General features: G+C 34.2%; 1 protein-coding gene across 7 annotated transcripts in view; it reads right to left on the bottom strand.

The window, feature by feature from the left end:
* TUSC3 (tumor suppressor candidate 3) overlaps window positions 1-23,828 on the bottom strand; it is a 214,505-nt gene that overhangs the window by 17,979 nt on the left and 172,698 nt on the right. For all 7 annotated transcript variants that reach the window (XR_011498777.1, XM_014847814.3, XM_070499800.1 and 4 more), the window contains 2 exons: window positions 11,296-11,359; window positions 2-76 (listed from right to left, as the gene is read on the bottom strand). Coding sequence is in view for 6 of the 7 variants with exons in the window: in XM_014847814.3 (XP_014703300.1) it covers window positions 2-76; window positions 11,296-11,359 (139 nt within the window). In the remaining variant the exon portion in view is untranslated. The remainder of the gene's footprint in view (window position 1; window positions 77-11,295; window positions 11,360-23,828) is intronic.

The raw sequence follows: 23,828 nt of genomic DNA, 5'->3' as shown, positions 1-23,828 counted from the left end.
CTCCGTCTTTTTCCAACATCTCCTTTGGATGTTGCCGCTTCATTTAGAAGAACCATCCCCATGGTGATAGCAGCATCTATAGTAGTTGTCAAGGAAACAGTACATGATGCAAATAAAATCTATTAATTTTTCTGGATCAGAACACTATGTGTAATTTAACCAGAATGGTTAAATTACAAGTGCACACAGAGGGAAATACAATTTATTCTCTTTATAGTACATAAAATTTCAGTTCTTTGTGTATTTAAATATGCCTTAATTTTTAAAATATATAACCTGCAACTTCGGTCTGAGACTTTGAAGGTCTAATTCTAAACGCTCTTAAGTTTCAGGACTTTCATAGCACATATGAATTACACGGACTCCCAAAACCAGTTATGACATTTCACATTATACATAAACATATACACTAGTTATAGCCACAGTGACACATTTCATTGGCAATTATGGAAAATTAGAATATATTCAGCATGATTTTTTCCCCCATTTTCACAGTGAGTGTGTGCGTAGCTTTCTCTTTCTTGATGTCTAAGGGGTTTCATAGATTTTTTTTTAAGAAATCTTTATTAAAGTTAGGCATTGTCCTTGGAAATCTTTTGTATCCAATTACAAACCTTACAAAAGCAAACAAGCACATTATAACAAAGCAGTCTAACAAACTTAGCAGGAGCTTGATCTAGTCAAGTAACTGACATTTTAAGAATGAGAATACAAAATTACTTGTCTACTTAATGTCTGCTTGGATATATTCATGCCACGCTGAAAGATGCCAAGGATTAAGAAAATAATGGGACTTTTCACCTTTAATAATAACATTCTTTGCCATGTTATTAAAACATTTTTGATATGGACTAATGTTAAAATTTAAGAACTCATCAATTCTGGAAATATATTTACTAAGTGTTCTGCCCAAATGACTAATGGATTAAAAAATGAGAAAAATAAGCTTAGCCCAGAAATTCCTCAATTTGCTTAAGTAACTTTATTATGATTTCCTTTTATTCCTTTCTACTGCTCTATGCATACGCCCAGCATCGATAAGTCTCCCGTACAGGGTGTCTGTAAGTGCCTTCTACTGCAGATAGTCAAAGCTCAAAGAATACTGTCTGGCTATATTTATATACAATTAAGTGGAGGAGGTCACAGGAAATTCTGCAGAGTAAATATTTCTATTCTATTTTCTGGTTATTAATAAGTAAGTATAGTACTTATATTTGAGTCTGTTTTCATGACCATATTATCCAACTTCTGGATAATAAATGTCTGACTTATCCAGTTAGGCATTTATGTTTACACTCACCTCTCTATACAAATGGTTTTCAACCTATTCTATTTATTTATAGCAACCTTTAATGGAACCCTTTCTGGAGCAAAAATACCAAGCAACCAACGAACCTTGGTTGGAAGCCTAATGTATATAAGAGAAAAAGCCATTACCAGCCCTATGCAACACCAACTCTCACCCACCTTGCCCAACACACAAATACAGTATAGACTATCACCAAACTTTTAGGGATCCATGATACACAGTTTGAAAACCACTCAAATTTAGATAATTCCTGAATTCCTTGAGTTTTGCTTATGTAGTGATGGCCTGAAAAGGATAATGTAAGAAAATGAATCTTTCGTACTACCACTATGATAGACTGTGGACTTGATGGATTCCTGTTCTCAAGGTGTTTTGGACAACCTACTGACACAAATACTCATGAGTCCATGGTCATAGAGCATTGCTAATAATAAAATGATGGAAAAAATTAAAAGCTTGTATCACTCAAACTGTTCATATGTAGAAATTTCTACTGCTTAACTCAGTTCTCTGGAGCAGACTGCTGTGAATGATATAGATCCTTAATAAGGAGTTAAATTAGGTTTCTCCTTTCACCATTCTCTGGTAACAGCCTTTTATGTTCATGTATAAATTTTAATGTATACATTTAAATATACATATTATATCTATTGAAAATTCATACAGAATTAGATTTTAACTATGACAATATTTTCTGCAAATATTCAAAATAAATGACATTTAAAATGATTTTTATGTACATATTATATACCTAACAAATACTCATTTTAATGACTCCATCTGCTAAGCAGCTTCCAAAATTCCATTAATAAAATCACGGAGAAAATGGCACTATTTCTATTTCTGGAGAAAATAAGGTTTACAAAATTAAATGCTTTAAAATTTTAATCAGTGTGAACCATACATGAAAATATTCTCAGGGTAAAATTTTATACACAAACACTCATGTGCACTAATGTATATGTTATAAACACACAAACAGACATGATCTCAGGGAAAAGTATATTTCACTGGATATTAACTATGGTCACCCAAGTATAACACATCTCTATTAATATATCTTCATACCATTTTTACTACTCTCCCTTTGTAAATTGTTATAATGTGAAAACTACATGAGCAACAATTCTCATTGGATACGCTTTTAAATTTCACACAAATTCAGGCAATGCTGGGACAAAAAATTACGTATAGGATTTTCTTAAGAGTATACCACATTTTATTGCTAACATTTTGTTGAGAATTTTTGCATCTAATTTCATTAGGGATATCGGTCTATAGTTTTCCTGTGGTGTCCTTATCTGGTCTTGATATCAGGGTAATGCTGGCCTCATAGAATGAGTTTGGAAGTGTTCTCTGCTCCTCAATGTTTTGAAAGGGTTTGGAAAGGGTTGGTGTTAATTCTTTAAATGTTTGGTAGAATTCTCCAGCGAAGCCATCTAGTCCTGGGGTTTTCTGTTTTGGGAAGTTTTTGACTACTGATTTGATCTCTTTACTTGTTTTTGGCCTGTTCAGATTTTCTATTTCTTCCCAATTCAGTCTTGGTAGGTTGTGCATTTCTAGAAATGTATCCACTTCTTCTGGGTTACGTAATTTCTTGGCATTTAATTGTTCATAGTAGTCTCCTTAGATCCTATGTATTTCGGTAGCATCAGTTGTAATGTCTCTTTCATTTTTCATTTTGAGTCATCTCTCTTTTTCTTTGCTGGTCTATTTAAAGGTTTCTCAATTTTGTTTATCTTTTCAAAGAACTAGCTCTTACTTTTGTTGTTGATCCTTTCTATTGTTTTTCTGGTCTCTATTTCATTCAGTGCCACTCTGATATTTATTATTTCCTTCCTTCTGCTAACTTTGGGCTTAATTTGTTCTTTTTCTAGTTTCTTGAAGTGTAGTTAGGTTGTTTATTTGAGATCTAATTTCTTAATATGTTCATTTATCACCATAAACTTTCCTCTCAGAACTGCTTTTGCAGCATCCCATATAATTTGGTATGTGTATTTCCATTTTAATTTATTTCACGATGTATTTTTATTTCTCTTTTGATTTCTTCTTTGATCCATTGGTTGTTCAGAAATGTGTTGTTCTGTCTCTGCATATTTGCAGTCTTTCTAGCTTTCCTCTAGCTGTGGAGTTCTAGTTTCCTCCACTGCAGTTAGAAAAGATAGTTGGTATTATTAAAATCTTATGAAATTTGCTGAGACTTGTTTTGTGTCCTATCATATGATCTGCCCTGGAGAATGTTCCATGCAAAATTGAGAAGAATGTGTATTCTTCCGCTGTCAGATGAAATGTTCTATGTCTGTTAAGTCCACTTGGTCCAAGGTATGATTCAATTCCAATGTTTCCTTGTTTTTCTGTCTGGATGACCTATCCATTGCTGATAGTGGAGTACTGAAGTCCCCTACTATTATTGTATTATTGTCTATTTCTCCCTTTACATCAGTTAGTATTTGCTTAATATATTTTGGTGCTCCTTTGTTGGCTACATATATGTCTACGATTGTTCTATCTCCTTGAGGTGCTGACCTTTTTATCATTATACAATGACTTTGTCTCTTGTTACTGTTTTTGGCCTTAAGTCTATTTTGTCTGATATAAGTCTGGCTACTTCCATTTTCTTTTAGTTTCTACTTGCCTGGAATATCTTCTTCCTTCTCTTTATTTTGAGCCTATCTGTGTCTTTACAGCTGAAATGAGCCTCCTGTAGGCAGTATCTAAGTTGGGTCTGTTTTTTTTTTCTATCCAGTCACTGTGTGCCTTCTGGTTGTTGGGGTCAATCTACCTACATTTAGAGTGGTTACTGACATGTGAAGACTTAATACTGCCATCTTATATTTGCCTTCTGGTTGTTTCTGTATCTCCCTTATTTCTTTCCCCTCTGTTTCTGTCTGCCTTTGTAAGTCGGTGGTTTCCCAGGGTATTTGCTCAGGCTCCCTTTTGTCATTAAGTTTCCTGTCTCTTATTCTGGATTTGTGCTTGTGGTTACCATGAGGCTTACAAAAAACATATAAATTGCCGTCAGCAGAAAACAGACTATCTTAACGTCACTCACCTATAAAGGTTCTACCCTTTTATTCCTCTTCTTTTATATTTGTGATGTCATCTGTTACCTCTTTCTATACTGTGAATTCATTAACAAATTGTAGTAGCTATAATTATTTTTAACGCTCTTTTCCTTTAACCTCTACACTGTAATTAAGTGGTAAAGACACTATTCTAATATAGACTTACAGTTTTCTAATTCTATTTATCAACTTTATCACAGTTTTGTGTGTACTTTCATTTTTTGTGTGTCATTAATGAGTGTCTTTTCATCTCAGCCTGAAGAACTCTTCCTCATTTCTTGCAAGGCAGATGGTTGACTCTTTTTGCTTTTGTTTTGGAAGGTCTTTATTTCTCCTTCATATCCGAAGGACAACTTTGCTGGATAAAATATTCTTGCCTGGCAATTTTTTCTTTCAATACTTTGAATATGTCATTCTATTCTCTTCTAGCCTGAAGAATTTCTGCTGAAAACTCTGCTGATAGCCTAATGGGGGTTACTTGGTAGGTTACTTTCTTTTTTTTCCTGGCTGCCTTTAAAATTCTTTCTTTATTGTTGGTTTTTGATAGTTTCATTATAATGTGTCTTGGAGAAGGTCCTTTTACATTGAGATAATAAGGCATTCTCTTAGCTTCATGGACTTGTATGTCCAGTTCCTTCCCCAGGTTTGGGAAGTTCTCAGTCATTTCTCTAAATAAACTCTGCCCACTTCTCTCCCTCTTCTCCTTCTAGTATGCCAATTATTCTTATATTTGCTTGTCTGACGGAATTTGATAGCTCTTATAGGGTTTCTTCACTTTTTAAAAATCTTAGATCTCTCTTCCAACTGAATCATTTCTAAATTTATTCTTCAAATTGCTTATTCTTTCTTCCATCTGATCTGCCCTATTTTCAATGCTTCTAATGCATTCATCAACTCATTTATCGAGTTCTTCAGGTATGGAATTTCTGTTTGGTTCTTTTTTAAATAATTTCAATCACTTTAGTAAAGAACTCCTTCTGTTCATTAATTTCATTCCAGAGTTCATTGAATTGCCTTTCTGAGTTTTCCTGTAGCTCATGGAATTTCTTCCTAACAGCTATTTTGAATTCTTTATCAGTTAGATTGCAATATTCCATGCCTTGAAGTTTGGTTGCTGGAGAATTATCACCAAACAAAAAAAGCATTAAAAGAAATAAAGTAGGATGATATCACAGGGTTAGATGAACATGATAATGAGAAAGGAGTAATAGGGAACAAGATAGCTAGCTCTATTTTAACATAAAATATCTTTATGCTAGGCATAAAAGTAATTTTTAGGTCAAATAAAAATAAAATGTACATAAACAATATAATCTTATCTTTAAAAATAAATAATAAAGAAGAGAAATGCAGGGAAAGATAGATAACAAAAAGTTAGTATCAACTGTCTTGGAGTAATGAAGTTGTCAGTTTTTATATTCTTTATTGACTACATCCTACAAAGCAGTTGTTGGCAAATTTTTTCTGTAAATGGCCAGAAAGTAAATATCTTCAGCTAAGCAAGCTCTCTGGTGTACTGTTACTACTCAACTCTGCTGTTATAGTGCAAATAATCACAGATGATACATAAATAAATAGGTGTGGCTGTGTTCCAATAAAACTGTATTTAGAAAGATAGTAGGCAGGCTGGATTTGGCCCTAGCTGTCCAAGTTAGCAAACTTCTACTATAAAGAATCTAATGCAGCGCCAAAGATACTATAAACTATTCTATCTGAGAGGAAGTTAGCTCCATTCTTACTTGAAAATAAAGAAATGCAAAACTTAGTAAACCCTTGTGCATATGACCCCAAAGTGGAAATTTTAAAGGAAAGGGATTACTAGCACAGGTTCCATCCAACCGCAAGGTAAATATTTTATTAGAAAGCAGTAGGGTCAGGAACAAGTGTGATCTCAGCCCCAGAATGTTTCCTGCAAAGGTGAGTTTTCTAGGCTTTCCCAAGAAATGACTGTGAACCTTCTTCAAACTTGAAGGCTGTAATTAATACATGAATTAAACTAAAATGACTTGCCAACCTTCCCTCTCTTTTATTTAAAGACACCCTTTTAACTTATGGCCTTAGAGTGTTGAGAATCATTTAGCTTCAGTTCCACTGTATCAATGAAATCACCACTTTTGGCTTAAAAAGAGCATTATCATTTGAGAAAAAAATCATATTTGTAATACAAATTTTTAGATGAAGGATTAGTTTTTAGACAGGGAAGAAGCTAGATGATCATCTGTCAGGGTTGATGTGTAGGGTTTCCTCCACTGGGTGGAAGGCTGAATGGCTAATCTTGAAGGCCCCTACAAATCTGAGAGATTCTATGTCCAAGTCTGGAATAACAGAGGCTTTTCTGCCATTAAACTGATGGGTGTAGTCATTTGGGTATGCCTTACTGAAGACTCCCCACATTATAAGAGAATACGAGATGAAAGTATGCAGTAGATAAACTATAATGTTTCTGAGACTTGTTCTATTGTTTTGAGATTGTTAATGCCTAGGCCTGCCTACACACACACACCCCGGTCTAGTTCATGTTTTGCTTTGCACATTTGTACTGATTAATATCATAGCAATTTACACTTCCACTACTGTGAGCACTCCACAGTTTCTCTGCTGATCTTGTCTATCACCTTCTTACTGCTTAAAAAGTCAAAATATTGATATGATCCCACATAAAACAGGGGCTATTTGTGTAAATTATAAATAATACCCAGAGGCATTTAGCATCCTACTCGACTAGTGACAAATATATATGCATTACATTATAATTCATTCTCAACTACACATGATGTTAAGTTTACTGTTGCTCCTAGGAAGAGAATCAGGATTGTCAATTTAGAGAGAAATGAGAACAGATGTTGAAAAAAGTTAGCACATTACAGAAGACTTAAAGGGATCTAAATCGAAAATTATCTTCAACTTGCATCCATCATTAATTTTCCACTATAGTATGTTTCTCCTTGGATATAACACATTAAAATAAAATAAAAATCTCTATAACAGATTGAAAACAAATGCAGAATAAAATCATCTTCTTTCATAACAAATGGAAAACATGTTTTTTTCATAGGAAAAGCAAATGTGATCTTTACAAGAATACATACTTTAAAATTATTATTATTGCTAGTATAACTTTTGCCTTTTATATTAGCACTTTTACTTCCAACTAATATTTATCTCATGTCATCTGCTTGAGATCCCAGAACTTAAAGGATGAGGAGAATTAAGGGACTGGTCAGAGTTTACATGGTTGACAGCAAAGCCAATCCTAGAACTCATGCATCCTATGTGCACTGGCACACATGGACCATATCTTGGTGAATTCAGATAAGGTCCAAATTTCTTAACAAGGTATGGGAAGATTTTCATTATACAACCAAAGCAACCTTTCATCAACTTCCTCTTCTTCTGAATATTCTCTCTTATTTTATGTTTTTCTACCTGTTGTCCCTTCTCCTAGAATATTACCCCTCGCTCATTCTCCTTTTGGGGAACTCTTTTCTACTGTATCAAAATCCAGCTGAAAAGTCAATTCAACTTCTCTGGGCATCTGGTTGCTCCTTACCCTCTTGCTGCTTCCAAGCACTGATTATAGCATCTGTTACACTAGATTATAATTATTTTTCTATCAGTCTCCCTTCTTGTAAACAGTAAATATCTTATATTTGCACCAGGTGTTGAAACATAACTAACAGAAAAATAAATAAAAATGAATTCTTACTGGGAAAAATGTAAAGGATTACATAAGTTATTATTAGACAGTTCACATATTGCCTATTAAAGTGGCACACTATTTCTTATTCCTTTTTTTATACTTTTCTCTCATAGACTAGTTAGGATTGTTCTTTCTGTTTTTTCCTAAATAAGGTACTAAGAAAATAAAACCCTACTAATAGGGAGAAAAATCTTATTCTTAGTAAATATGAATCTATAACCTATGACATCAAATGCCTTCATCTGTTCTTTCCTAGGTTTTTTCAACAAAATTTTGTATATAGCAATTGCATCTAATGATCTGGCTTACTATATTAGGAGAAAACCAAAAGGCAGAAATCTTCCTACAGATAAGCAAAAAGTAACCATCTGGAATTTACATTTTTTTTGCATAAAGGGAAGAAATACACATGCAAATTACAAAAAATACATAGATTAAACACCTTGATTAAAAAATGCCAAGTGAAAATAAAATCAGAAATTATTATAAAATGGCTTCTTTTTAACTTTTACTGATAATTTTAACAAGTCTACCATTTTAAAAGGAATTATCTTCTTTATAGATATCTGTAAAATAAAAATTACAGGAGAAATAAAGCAACAAATAATTACTAGTAGCAAAAAGAGAACAGGAACTTTTAATTCTTTTATGTATTACTGTTAAAAATCTATACGGAAGACTTCATACTGCTTGTGAAATTTCTTTGCATCCTAAATCTCACCTTGATGTCAATGAGCCATGAAATGAAACCTTGGAGAATTCCTGCCGCACAATGGAATGAAGGTCTCAACACAGCTTTTCATTCCTTTTGCTAGGTACTCCTGATGTAATAGACTATCTGCTCTGAATAAAGTATACTGCCAAAATGCTACATCACAGATCAAAATTAGATAGAAAAGAACAAAAGACATACATAAATAAGAGCTAAAAAGTGACTTGCAATAAATACTTTGTTTTTTACTATTTAACACAATGATTTTTACATTTAACACAAATGTATTTTGCTTCATAAATATATTAATATAACTAAAAGATAAATTAAGAGTAAATATAGCCTTGCCCTTATTTTTTAATATGGAAGAGGAGATGTTCCTATAAATACATTTGCAAATATTTCATTTTCTCACCTAAGGCCCCTCTGATGTAACGAAAGTATTAATCTCTGACTCTATTAAAGTTGGAAAACAGAAACCTGGTAGTTACTGATCAAGATCACAAAACTTGAGAATCTTTACTCAAATATAGCTATTTCGAATTCTAATCTATGAGACAAATTAGAGCAAAAAAAAATACTCATCATAATAGCTTCTTAATTTTAAAGCCATAAAGCACGAGTAATTAAATAAATGCAAGCAAGGAATGGGCTGCAGATATGCACAAGTGCACATATGCACCCAAGTATGTGTGGTCAAGCGTGGAAGGAGTAAAAATGTTGAGAACTGATAGAGAGGAAGAAGATAGTCAATGTTGCTCACAGAGTCTCAGAAAGACAGTGTTTATTTCCCCTGCAATACAAAATGGAGCCATATAATCTCTCTCCTTCAAAAGGTCTTTGGATTATCTTGTTAATTACACATATTGAATGGACTCAAAGAATCTTACTCCAGAACAATTGCCATTCAATATGTTCCCAGTGTAACTTTTAGATAATACCATAGGACTATGCTTGTTTTGTTTTGCTTTTTCTGGTCATCTAGACTTTCGTCAAATGTTAGAGTCAACCAATAGATATGTGTGTTACCTGTGACCTGGGCGAAGAAGATGGGAAAATATAAGGAGGGGAAGCAGCCTTTAATGAGTACTAGATGATTTATGTGTGGCACCTCATTTACCCTACAAAAATGCCATGTGGTTAGTTTGCTAAGCCTGATTAAAGAAATGAGGAAGTTTGTGAGCTTCTTGAGAACTGGAAGAGCTTCAAGCTCTCCCCACCCCTTTCTTCCACTATTATCAACACAAGACTGAGTCTATATCAGCACCTGATGCACTGTCCAGAACATAGTATGCAAATAAAAGGGATTACCTGAATAGACTGAAGGTGGCAAATACGTATTTGCTGGTGGATTAAAAAATGCACTGTTACAACATCACAAGGTAATGAAATACAAAAACTTTAATGGTATTAAAAAGATAGTCTTTTCCATTCAGATTAAAAATAAAAACTTCAAGATGGTGTGAGTGACATTTATTCATGAAATCCTATGTCATGATGATAATAAAATACTATACATAAAACTTAAGTACCTGTACAACCAACAGACCACGAAAAAGAAAACGGAATTCTAATCCTAGTTCCTCCTCTAACCTAAAGCAAATCAGATAAATTTTGTGGGTTTTTATCCTATCTGCAAAATGAAGTTTTGGCCAGGATGAGTTCTAAGAACGCTTAAAGGTTTAAATAGTTCCTGTTCTATAAAATACTGGAAAATTTGGTCTAGACTACTTCATTTGAATATGAATCTTAGTAACCAGGAGAGCAATCAAATCTTATACATGATACTATAGGCACACTTGAAACTCTGATAATGACTCAATATGTTCGACACTATAAATTTAACCTTCGAATACTTCCACAAGACTGATACAAACATCAATGTTCCCCAAAATGCAGTTGTTTGTCCCAAAGTAACTTTACTTCATTTTAAGAATATTCAGAGTTTATGTTTTCAGTGGACACTTGAGCCTTACCTCTTTCCTGTCTTGCTGTCTTCTTCTTTACCCTTCTACCTCCGAACCATACACTGCACTGTTATGTGATTCATAACAGTCTGATACGTTCCAAAAAGAGATGTCTAACTATCCTAAATCTCCCTCTTCTGACTTACCATAAAATTTAAAGGAACCAGTACTAAGACAATGTTTTTATCCTGCTTTCTATATTATAGGACACTTTTTTCACCCCATTAAGATCTTATAAGGGAAAACCATACAAACTTCACAAAAAACTCTAGCAAGAGCTAATCAATGAAGAGAAAAAGCTATACTTTGAAATTCAATAGTCAGTAAAAAATAGAAAATTACAGTCTGTTAATGATTCAGAATAAAAACAAAATTATATTGTAATAGGAAATAGCAGAGGAATTAGAAAATTCGTAATATAGTTAAGTTTAAAATTTAGTGTCTTTTAAAAGTCTTGATATTTATTGTCAAGAAAGAAAAATCAATTTGCTAGCATGCAGCTTTGGTTTGCCCTTTTCATCGAGCACTGTTGTAAAGGATACTTAGTACCAGAATAATGTGTGACTCTGCCACGAATTGAGCCTGGCTGCTTCCGTGGATGTAACTCTGTAAAACAAGACAAAGAAACAAAAATTATAATCTGGGGAAAAGCAGATTTTTTTTGATAGCTTTTTTTGTATTTTGTAGTTTTATGCCATGAAGATAAACAATTGGAAAATCTACTGATTAAGCTCTTATTTATAATTCTTTTGAATAAAGTCACTACGAATTGGAAATAACAGATGAAAATGTTGATTGATATTACTGTAAACTGTAGAAAGCAACTTGAAAGCAAAAGTAAACTTAACCTACCTTGTGAAAAGGTTTAGCACAAACACATACACACAATGTAATGATTCTTCCAGAGTTACTGCAAAATGTACTTGACAGCACAAGGTACAAATTAGAGCAACTAAGTTTACTGATTGATCATCCTTTAAAACAAGTAAAAAATAATCTGTCAAACGTTAAATCACTGTCTTCCTCATTATCAAAGTGTTTAAGGAGATAGCTTTATAAATGGATTCATTCCATTAGAGCATTTCAATTGATTTTTTCAAAATATAATTATTAAAACTGTTTTACCTCATTGAGAAATGTAGTTTTCTGTACCTAGTAAGAACTATATTAGTTGATACCAGTTGATTATAGAAAATCTGACACAAATCTCCACCTAGGAAATCTTGCTCTTAAAAAACTGACTCTACAGAATTTCTGTTGTTAATGTCTCCTATGAAAATTAGTTGCTATGCAGTTGCTTTAAATAAAAGTCACTTTCTAAGTTTTGTATTTAAACAAAATTCTGTTGAAAAAAAATGACACCTACAATATAAATCAATGTCCCCAATTTTATATCACATATGAAGCACAACTGTATCATTTGAGAGGACCAAAAATTTTCCTTTGTGTTTCTTTTTGACAATAAATATGGATGAGAGCATGTTTGCTTTAATGGAAAGAATATTTGAGTCAGAATATTCCTTCTTGGCCTTAACCTTGCACATGTCACCAAATCTTTTAGAAAGTCAACACCCCCTCATATATAAAATTAGGACGTGAATTAGGTGATTCCTACAATCCTTCTGAAGTGGATAAAGTCTTCTGTGTTTTGCCATCAATCCTGTCTTGGTATTCTCAGGTAAAGGCAGTTCTTGATCTTCTGATCTAACTGTCTTTGTTTCCATGTCTAATTTCTCAGTGATTCACAGCACAGCTGCCTTATCCAAAGGTGTGTTTAGATGTATTCTGTAAGCACAGCTTCAAGCAAACAGGCAAAAAGACAAGCCACTGCTGCTTCATCCACTGCAGCTTCTGAGGAATCCTATCACATGTGTTTTCTTCTGACTCTATCCACTGAGGTGTTGCTATATGGAGACAAGGATGGCTTTGAAAATCATAACCTAGTTGCTGTCTAGTCATTCAAGATTTTTAACATTACTAATGAATGACAATAGTGAAATTACCAAAAAATGGAAGTAAAACAAATACAATACTATAAGCTATACTTGACATCGCTTCAAGTCTGATTAGAAACTAAGACCCTCAGAACTAAGAAACAAAGGTTTTATTATGCTATATAATTATAACAGCAAGGATAATAACTAATGCAACCATACCAAGTACTAATAATGACAACTACCATTTATCAAGCACTCAGTTGGGGTAAAACACTTAGAAGTTTCACATGCAATATCTCATTTAATTCTAATAATCCTACGAGGGAGGTATTTTTATCACAGCAATTTTTTTTTTTTTTTTTTGAGGAAGATTAGCCCTAAGCTAACTACTGCCAGTCCTCCTCTTCCTGCTGAGGAAGCCCGGCCGTGAGCCAACATCCGTGCCCATCTTCCTCTACTTTATATGTGGGACGCCTACCACAGCATGGCGTGCCAAGTGGTGCCATGTCCACACCCGGGATCCGAACCGGCAAACCCCGGACGACCGAGAAGCAGAATGTGCAAACTTAACCGCTGCGCCACCAGGCCGGTCCCTATCACAGCAATTTTATAGATAAGGTGACTAAGGCTTAAGAGAGGTAAAGAAATTTGTCCAGGTTTTCACATCTACTATATGTAAACTCTGGGATTTGAAATTAGGTTTGTTTGACTTCAGATCCTGAGCTGTCATTCACTATACTACTTTGTTATTTGCTGGACATTTGACTGGATGCTTCATATGTTATCCCATTGTGGCTTCTTAACAACCATATAAAATAGTTAATATCACGTTATCTTCCAAATGAGGAAACTGAGATTGAGAGAAATTAACTTACTTAAGATTGCACAAGTAATTGGTGGAATTTGGTCTGAAACCCGAGTCTGCTGACCTCCAAGGTCCATGTCTTTTCCACCATATAATAACAACTTATCAAAAGACAACAAGAAAATCAAGTGAAACATTTTCTAAAGCTTTATCTGGCAATCACATAATTAAATGTTGACTGTTAAAGTAACTAAAATCAACATTTATATGACTGACTAAAATGCCTGAATATAACATTACTGAATAATATGCCAGATTTATAAAGCAACTACAAGGTAGTCGCCTATATTAGAGTCACATGTTTAGAGAAGAAATTCAGATATTTTCTAAGTGATTGTTTTCAAAATTTTTTGTTTAAGTAATAGAATCTTCTCTGGTCTCTCATCGACCTCCGCCCTTCAAATCCTCTGGTCTTATCTCAGTCTTACTTAATTTGATCTGCCTGAAGAATCTGCTGCATGTGATCACTCTCTCCTTTTTTGCAACACTTTCTTCACCTGACTTCCAGGATGCCACTCTTGACTCACCCACTGCACTGCTTCTTCTTCCTCAGGCCCCTTGGCTGTTCCCTCTCATCCTAACTCTAAATTCTGGAGTATCTCAGAGCTCCATGGACTGAAGCCTATTCTCTATACTTAACCTTCCCAGGTGTTGTCATCCAATCCCACGACTTTAATTATCATTTCTATACTGACAATTCCCACATTTCTATCTCCGGCCAGTTCTTGAGATTTGTATGTTGGTCTGATACACATCCATCTCCACTTGGTAGTCTAATAGTTTTCACTAACAGACTCCGCTTGGAAGTATAAAACTTAAAATGGTCAAAAACAAACTTTTGATATGCCTCCCTTTCTATCCCAGAAACAGCAACTTAATTTTCCCAGTTGTTTAGGCCAAAACCTTGGAAGTATCCTTGTCTCTACTTCTCTCCTCCCTCCCTCCCTTCCCATATCTCCAATCATTCAGAAGATACACTTGACTATACTTCAAGATGCATTCCAAATTCAACCACTTGTCACCCCTCCCAGGAAGTACTGGCAAAGGAGCCTGAGAACAAGGGCCACGCCGCATTACCTGGTCCTGTCATCATCTCTTGCCTAGATTATTGCAATAGCCCTCTTTGTTCTCCCTGGCGTTACCCTATAGTCTATTTGTCAGATTAATCCTGTTGAAACTAATCAGATTCTATCATTATCCTACTCAGAACCTTTCTCAAATGCGTGAGAAAAATGTATCATGCAATCTATTTTCTGCTTCCAGTCCCAACACCAAAGAACCTATATATCTCTAATTTAAAAATACAGCTAGATTAAAAGAAATCCACACTTGGTCCTCAGAGACTTATTTCACTATAACTGATCTACAACACTTGCAGCTTTTTTCTTTTATACACGAGGCAGTACAGAGTAAAGGCGTGGAGACAGTCCTGAATCTGCTGCTTGCTAGCTGTGTTATCCTGAACAAATTACTTAACCTCAATGATCTCATCTTTAATAGGAAGAGGAAGATATTCCTCAAAATACTGCCCTAAAAATCAAAATAAGATAATGTCATGTTAAGTAATTAGAATAATACTTGACTTTTTCCATAGTAAATCATCAAAAATAATCAAGGATATCATTTTAAAGTCTCTACTCCAAACAAACTACTTTGTATCTTCTAAATATTAGATGAGCATGTTTAAATACCATTCAGAAATTCACTTATATTCACAGGTGAATTAACTGTGTTGAACTGATATTTTAAAAAGATAATATTTAGGAACCTGTCCTAACATTTTATTTTTGTCCATCTTCTTTAGTCATCAAAATCACTTCAAGACCAGACACTCCAGAAGACTTCAGGATTTAATAAACCAGAATTCATTCAATAAGTTTTTATGGAGCAATTATTATGTACCAGGTACTGATTTAGACAATGGGCATCCAACATAACAAAACAGAAAACAAACAAACAAACAAAGACTATGATCTCAGGAGCTTACACATTCAGCCGACAAGAACACGTTTTATGTACCGAAGTGCAACTGAGAGATTATTGGCACATACTAAAAGCCTTAAGAGCAAATACAAGAATAAAAAGACAAACGAGCATTCCAGATGTCTTAAGCATTGACCGTAGACAGGTAGCTTTCATATATGGGGCCATCTAAAGCAATAACTTAATCCAATTAAGATTGAACTAAAGTCCAAATTTTAAGATGGTTTTAAAATTTTCTATTTAACTGATGCATGTACTTTCAAAATCCTTTGAAAGAAGAAACATTGAGTAACAAACGTCTTTACAGATTTAGCTTGCTGTTCATTTATATTCTTTCCCTCTCTGATTTTTACTAATTTTGACAAGGGGAATATCAGTAACTAATTTAATCCTAAATACATACTTAACTTGTATTTATAAGTGCAATGCATTTACACATCAGATGACTAGTCTAGAAGGAAATGTGCATGGTCTTTGATATTGGATGCATACCTATTTTTTCCACAGAGACAAATGTTTTGACAAACCATTACTATAAATGTTCTCCACTTGTCCATTCCATTAAATACTTCATAGAGCATATGAACCAAAATCCAAGAAAAGAATGGTTCATAAAAATTACTTAATCAGAAAACTCACTGTCATGACTTAAAGGCCAATTTTATTTAGAAGAAAAATTAGATGATCCGAAGTTTACACAGCAAAATATAAATAAATAAAAATAATACTCAATTTCAAATAATATACTTGAAAATAAAAATTAGCCATATTTTGTTTAATACAATGGTTCTAATACCTCTTACATAACAGTACCAGAAAAAAGTGAAAATAAGCTAAATATGTCAGTAGATGAAAAAAACCTCACTACATTTAACTTATTCATAAATTCGTGGGAAGATGATTACCAGTCATTATACTCTGCTTTTTTAATATTATTTTTAATTTGTGTTGATAGTGAGTATTCAACAAGGAGTCCTTTTATACACTTAATGTTCTGAAAATAACAATGGCCGGTGTGGACCAACAGGCTGTTGTCTGAGAAGGCAGCTATTGTAATGAAAAGCACACTGAACTCTGAGTCAGGAACCTTGGTTTCTAGTACTGATAATATCCATTCAATTTAAGAAACTAGTTGTTAATCTTGTCAGTTCAATGATTTGGGTCACAGTTTCCTAATCTATAAAAATGAAGATATTGAAATTGATTGTATCAAGAAAAAAGGTAGTATAGTAGTTTATAAAATGGATTTCAGTCAAAAGGCCTGAGTTGGTGCTCCTATCCTGGATGTGCCACAAGGGTGACCTTGAACAAAATTACTCTAATCCTCAAACTGTTCAACTGTATAATGGAAAAAACAAAATGTGAGAAGTGAATTAGATGATACACGTAAAATATTTAGCATCAGGCCTAAAACCCAGTAAGCAGTCAAGAAATGCCATTACTATTATCATTAATTATCTAAGATTCAAATGAATTTCAAAATTTGACTCTTTTAGTCACATGACTCACAGATGAGCATAACATCCATGTCTATGGGTTTATGCCTATTGTTAGTCCATTAACAGTAGACTATGTCTGAGATAAATTCTCCTACCAGCAAATAATTTGTTTTTTTTTTTTCAACTTCCTATTCAAGTCTCTTACATACCAAGGTGACATTAAAATTATCAGCCTTGGAGGAAAAGCAAGATATAACGAACCAACCTGTTTGATGAACTCTAACAAAGACTGTTTCAGTTAAATGGGCTTTGGAGCAAAACCAAATATTAACGTAAGCAAAGTACAAAACATTGTTTAGTGATATTTGTAAGCCAGGAAATAACTCTTTTGAAGAAAATAATACATAGGATTCAAATTAGTTGTTATTTCTCCCTTATTCATTGATAAAATATATACTGGCATCTATTTGCTTTGGCATAAGTTCCTTACTAGAAAAAAAAGAAGTGTGCTTAAACCAGTCACAGAGAGATCTAAGTAATTTTGAGTTTTGATCATTTTAAAAAATGCAACTTATTTTAAAAAATCATTTTTGACATCAAGAAAATGGCAAATGAATAAAACTAAGATTTGATATGGTTTGGTGTTACCCAAATGACAATTTGTCTTAGTTCAAAGTTAAATCCACAAAAGCGCTTTTGGTCCCTCCTTTCATTTTAAAATACACGACTGCAAAATGAACCAAGAGCCTGTCAACAGCTAGAGGAAACACTGCTATGATTATCTTTCACCATCTACATGAATTTTCCATCCAATCTTTTCACACCGTTTGACTCAAATCGGGTGAAATGACATGTAAATTTTTTCTCCATTTTCTTTCCCCCTTCTTGCATATGTCATGAAAAATTACCTGTGTGAATCGTTTTTAGCCTTTTTTCAGTACCTTATTTACTACCTTTCAGTACATGGACAACAGACACTTGAAATTTAAGAAAATCTGTCAAGTGATAATCTCTCAATTGTCTAGCATGTGATTCTTACTCTTTGCAACAGAGTACTGCAATAGCAGGAAAAAAGGAAACATGATAACCTATTATCAACATGAAAACAGAACATAGGGTGAAAATCTTGTATTTTCTTTGACAGCCCTTCCAAGAAGTCAAAAGGATTGCCTCCCTGCTTTTATATAAACTTACGTGTCTTTGAAATTAATCTTGGCTACTTAAGATTTGCCAGCAGAAGAGCCATTGCTTTCCTGATCAAAGCCTGTATAAAATGAGGGATTCATTTTCTGTGTGTGATAGAATTAGTCATTTTTGACCACATAATTCTAAGTCAATAAGACGGTATTTCAGAATCTATGTTAGTAGGAAGGCAGAAGCGACCCCTAGTCCTGAGGCTCCTCTGTGTGCTAAGACACCCAGAACACTAAAATGAAATAATCTTTCTCTGTTATTTCCTTTTCAGTTTCTTTCTTGGAATACTAAGGTCCAGGAAAGATTCTTTCGAACAGTCAAAACAAGATACACTATGTTATTTGGTGTTAAAATTAATACAAATACTTAAAGGCACCCTATGATCTTTCCACTGTACAATATTACAATACTGCTTAAGATGGAACCAATTAATTGAGTCTTTAGGAAAAACAAACAAACAGAAAGTATGAGACCATGCAGGCAGGCTTCCATTGATCTTATGGCAAAAGGAAATATCTTACGCCACCATTGTGACTGCACAAAACAAGGTGAAATCCCAAGGTACTTACTTATCACTCTGACATTCTAATAAAAGATTTCTCTATTTCTTGATAGTTACACATTTCTGGCCCTCTCCTTAGGTGTCTTTTTATTTTTCATCAACCTACATCAACCTCTCCGAGGTAGCATCAGTTCTTGCTAGGCTGCTACACCAAATGGTAGAGGTGATATAGATCATACAAGAGCTAGGCCAAGTCCTTCTGGATTTGCTTGAAAAAAGACATATAAATAGGTATTATCTACATCCAGGTCGCAAAGAATGCCACTGTGTTTGATTTCCCTAGAGGCTACACATACCTCGTGTTGGAAATTCCTAAGTACTTCATTAAATATTTGGATTAAAGTAAAAAATGATTACAATAGACATAAAACACTTCGCAAAAGTAGTGATAAATCTCATTGCCTGCCACTCAAAAATTTTTTCTGTGTCAGCTGTCAGCAATAAGCCATCACTTGCTTGTTAACTGAAATTTTAGGACATCTTTTAATCCTACTCCATTTGAACACATTGCATGACTGCTTGTGTGGAGCGTGAAACCCTTACCTGCCCCAACCATACTCCAAAAAAGACTCCTTCAATGTTTCTTATCCTATTTGAGGATCAAACAGTTTGACCACTCAATCTAGGTCAGTCAGTTGAATCTCAAGAATGTGTACACGTTAAATTCACCTAGAATACTTGTTTCAAAAACAGACTGAGTCCATACGTGGAGATTCCAATACAGCAGGTTTGTGGTAGGACCACAGATTTGCACTAAAAATGAGCTGAAAGCCATTTCTACATACCTACATTTTGCAAGAGGCTATGTGGGAAGAGGGGAATGTGTAATCCTGTAACAGCTGTCAGAAAGGCTATGTATTCAGAGAAAACATTTTACCAGTAAGTTTTTTTAACATAAGAAAAGAATTTCATATATATATTTGCATATCCTATTAGTATGAGGTGTTTTCATTTTTTTAAACAATAAAAGAATTGCTATTTCAAATGGAATAGTTTTGGGCTCTATGAATGCAAGCCTAGAAAGAGTCTTGGCTAAAAAATAGGGCACAAGCAACAGAAGATGATGTTTATCAGGCAGATGAGCAACAGATAACGTCACAGCATATCTCTAAGAATTCAAATTTCAGTCATCCTGTCCAGTATTCTGAGAGATTCTCTAGAAAACTACCAGAGACATGGTAAAAGGGAGGCAGAAACTGAGATTATTGGAAACGGAAGAACCAAATGGTGGGCTTGTAGCTCCTAACCAGGGACATGGAGCAGTCCACAGTGTTTGGGTAGCTGTGGCCCCAGGCTAGGAAGGGTATGCCTGGTCTCATCCAAACCCATCTCCAAAAAGAGTTGCCGGCCCTGACAGTAAAGTGGAGAAATATCTCTCCTTATGAGTTTTACCTGAATTACGGTGTCAGTAAGACTGGTAGTGCATGTATTGTAAGTGAAACAAAAAAGTAACGACAAAACAGAACAACAACAAAACACCTCCAATCAATACTAAGGAAATCCTAAGCAGAATATGCTGAATAGTTCATTTGAACTGCCCTTCCCTAGAAGGTCAGCCACTGAGAACAGAGGGCAGGGCTGCGACACTCCTGGGTGCGATAAATCAACCTTAAGCTCCAGACACAGTGCGACAGCTACTGGGGATAAACCAAGTTTAGAGAAGCACTTTTTACTTTTTGAACAAAACTGATTAGATGATCACTGAGATAGAGACTGTCTCATTTCTACTGTACTTTCAAAATGTTGAGAACAAAAAAATCACAACATAAGACTTTCTCCCAAGTATACACCAAACATTTAAAAGGTTCTCTGACTCATCTTCTAAGTTAATTTTAGTAATATTTTGTTGACAACACCACATTTCTAGACTTACAGGTTTCGTTTTATTCAGTAACAAAAGAAAACTTAAAATGTATAGCATAATTATTCTCATAGAATTTTCTTTTGTAACTAAAGTAAAAAAGTTCAAAATGAAAAGTCATTATATTCTTCAGCATTTTAAAATCCAACTGAATAGCTTTTAATGAGAGATATACTGAATACGTGAATCTACAATGCTAAAGCTTTGGGAGCTCTGTCATATCAGGGGCATATGAAATGTATAATGTAATCAAAATGTGTGGGTTTTTCTTCTCTTTTTTAGCCTCGGAAGAAAGAAACCATCAAGGAAGATTAATATTCTCATGTCATTATCATAAATGTAAATCCAAAATGCAAGAATGAAAAAGCAGCTAATGCAGCTGAAAATTTACATCATTCTCTGTTAAAAATAAAACACTCATTTCATATCACCAAATATCTTGCACCTGTGATTGGTCTAAGACATGTATGAGGAACAGATTTTCTCTGTGGCCTAATCTAGCTTTGCCAATAAAGCGAATGATCTCCCCCAGGAAAGCTATTTAACCTCTCCTCTTTAATTCATTTGCCTGATATAGATGATTTTTTGTTACTTATGAGGCTAACAGGTGATAAAAAAGAGATTATCAAGCAAAGTCTATAAAAATGCATTTACACAAAAAATAAACAAGAATCACTGTCTTTTGAAGCATAGTCTCTTACATTTCTCTTCTTTTGATGTCTCTGTGAAAATGGCTATCCACAGCCCCAATCTCAGCACTCACACAATAATGCTTTGATAATTCTATATATGTAGGTATATTCATGTGGATGACAAGTACCCTGGGTGGCCAGGAAATTATTTCTCAATAATGAATCTTTTAGCATATCTGTTAGAACATCTTCTGGTCATTATTTGTACTTAGTATTTATTCATATCACTGTCTCTTTGATTGAAATATGAGCAAAATATTGCCAACCCTGAGTCCCATGACATCTTGCTGGACTATCTGCTATGAGAGCTTTTCTAGTCCAGTTCTTCAGATAGCTTTAATTTATATCCTTGAAACTTCTTTTATATTGTCTTAAGAATGACACTTTCTCTAAAGTTCACCTAATGCCAATGGCTTTAGAAGTCTAGTGCCATCCATTTTCTCCCTATGTCCAGGACCACTGCATTCTGATGAGCAAGTATGGGAAATCACTGCCTCTAAATCTTTGACATCACAGAATTTATCTTGACATTTGATGTGAAATATAGTATAACGGTACGATAAATGAAACCTGTCTAAGAAATGAAAATGACACTGATAAGGATTCAGGTATTAGACCCATATAACACAGGTGACAGTACCATGGCTCTGCAGGCCTTGAGAATGGGTTCAACTAATGATGGATGGCACTGGTTGAACGTGCTAATCTGCCAAATGAGACACTAAATTCTTGGTGTAATTTTCTATTTCTTTAAGCTTAGTATTTGAAGGATACAAATCAACAACATTCATCCTTATACTTAATCAGTATACTATCAATGTGAATCCAGGTATACGAGAAGTATTTTGCATCCAATAGGCTGATAGACAACTTCTGCTTCTACTAGAAAAACTTTATGGCACCAACACAGCAACCATCTTCAATAGAAGTGCCACACTCTAAAGGTTGGGAGCTCTGGTTCCAAACCAGGCAGCTAGATTTTAATTCTAGCTGTGTAGGATTGAGCACATTACTTAAACTACCTATGGTTCCGTCTCCTCATCTGTAAAACAAGGTTGTTGTAATAATTTAAAGCTTTTAGAAAAGTATGACATGAAGTAAGCCTTCAGGAAGCATTAGCTATCATTATTGTTATTATATTTACTTATTCCACTGATATTTACTAAATATCTAAGGTGATAGGTACATTTCTAAGCACTTGAGATAAAATAGTGAACAGAGCAAATATCCCTGGCCTCATGGGGCTTACAGTGTAGAATGTGTGTGTGTGTGTGCGCAGTGGAGGCAGAGAGCCAGAAGAAGAAGGACAAAAAACAGTGAATATAAACAAGGAATATATAAATATATTTTATACATATAATATAAAATAAACCATACACTAAGGACAGTCGTTAGCCATACTGAGTTCGGGGGAGGCACAAACACAGGAGAGGAAATAACGACCAGTGTAAAGGCCTTAACGTAGAAATGTGTTCAAGAAACAGTAAGGTGTGTTGACAAGGACTTATGTTTTATTCTGTGTCACACGAGAAGCCAGTTAGGAAGGTTTTGAGCAGAAGAATAACATGCTCTATCTTGAGAACAGACTATAATGGAGCAAGGAGAGAAGCAAAGAGACTACAGACGAGTGACTACAGTAATCCAGACAGAAGATGCTGGTGGTTTAAAGCAGGTTGATGGCAGGTGGTAAGAAGTGATCTGATCCTGGACAAATTTTGAAGGAAAAACACCAGCATTTCCTGTTACCTGTGTGTGCTTAGACAAAAGACGACTCCAACGTTATAACTGATAGAATGTGGAGTAAAAATTTAGTTAAAGTCAAAATTTGTAGTAAATATACATACCGCAGTATTATAGTAATATAAATATATAATATTTACATTCAATTATGGATACATAAAATTAAAACTAAATTTACATATACAGTTATATATCTGGGTTTATTAAAATAGGTCACTAAAATGATAACATGTACTTTAATTAGAAAAGAGATAAGCTATATTATTTGTCCATCAAGTTCTATTCTCTTTTCACATTTTCTCCTTTGGATGATTCATACTCTTAAATTCAACAGCTCATCTGTATGAAAGACCCTTCTTAGACAGGTCTATATTTTGACATCTTATGGAGTAACTAATTGGATATACCTAGTTGAAAGTCCTAACACTCTAAAGTCAAATTTTTTCAAATAAATGTCAATATTCCCCACACAAACTAATTTATCTTTGCCAGACTTCCATGCTTCTATCAATAATACAACCATTCTTTTAATGATCTAAGTTTCAACTCTGACGTCTCTGCCTACATCAATCATAAAGCCAGTGAACACTTCCTATTCTATATTTGCCATTTTTCTGTTACTTTGACACAAGTGATTCTGTCTGAATGCTTATCATATCATGCTTGGATTATGGGCGCTCTAATATTTACTCTCCAATCTCTCACTTCTGGTTAAATCTACCAAAATCACCACTCTCATGAGTCTATTGCTCACAAACTTTTGAAAATTTAAAATTGCTTACAGGCCACTCAAAGCCCTTGG

This window comes from Equus asinus, chromosome 27 (assembly GCF_041296235.1).
Source record: "Equus asinus isolate D_3611 breed Donkey chromosome 27, EquAss-T2T_v2, whole genome shotgun sequence".
Classification (NCBI taxonomy): domain Eukaryota; kingdom Metazoa; phylum Chordata; class Mammalia; order Perissodactyla; family Equidae; genus Equus; species Equus asinus.
Note: the sequence above shows the minus strand (reverse complement) of the source record. Positions and strands in the feature narration are given on the sequence as shown.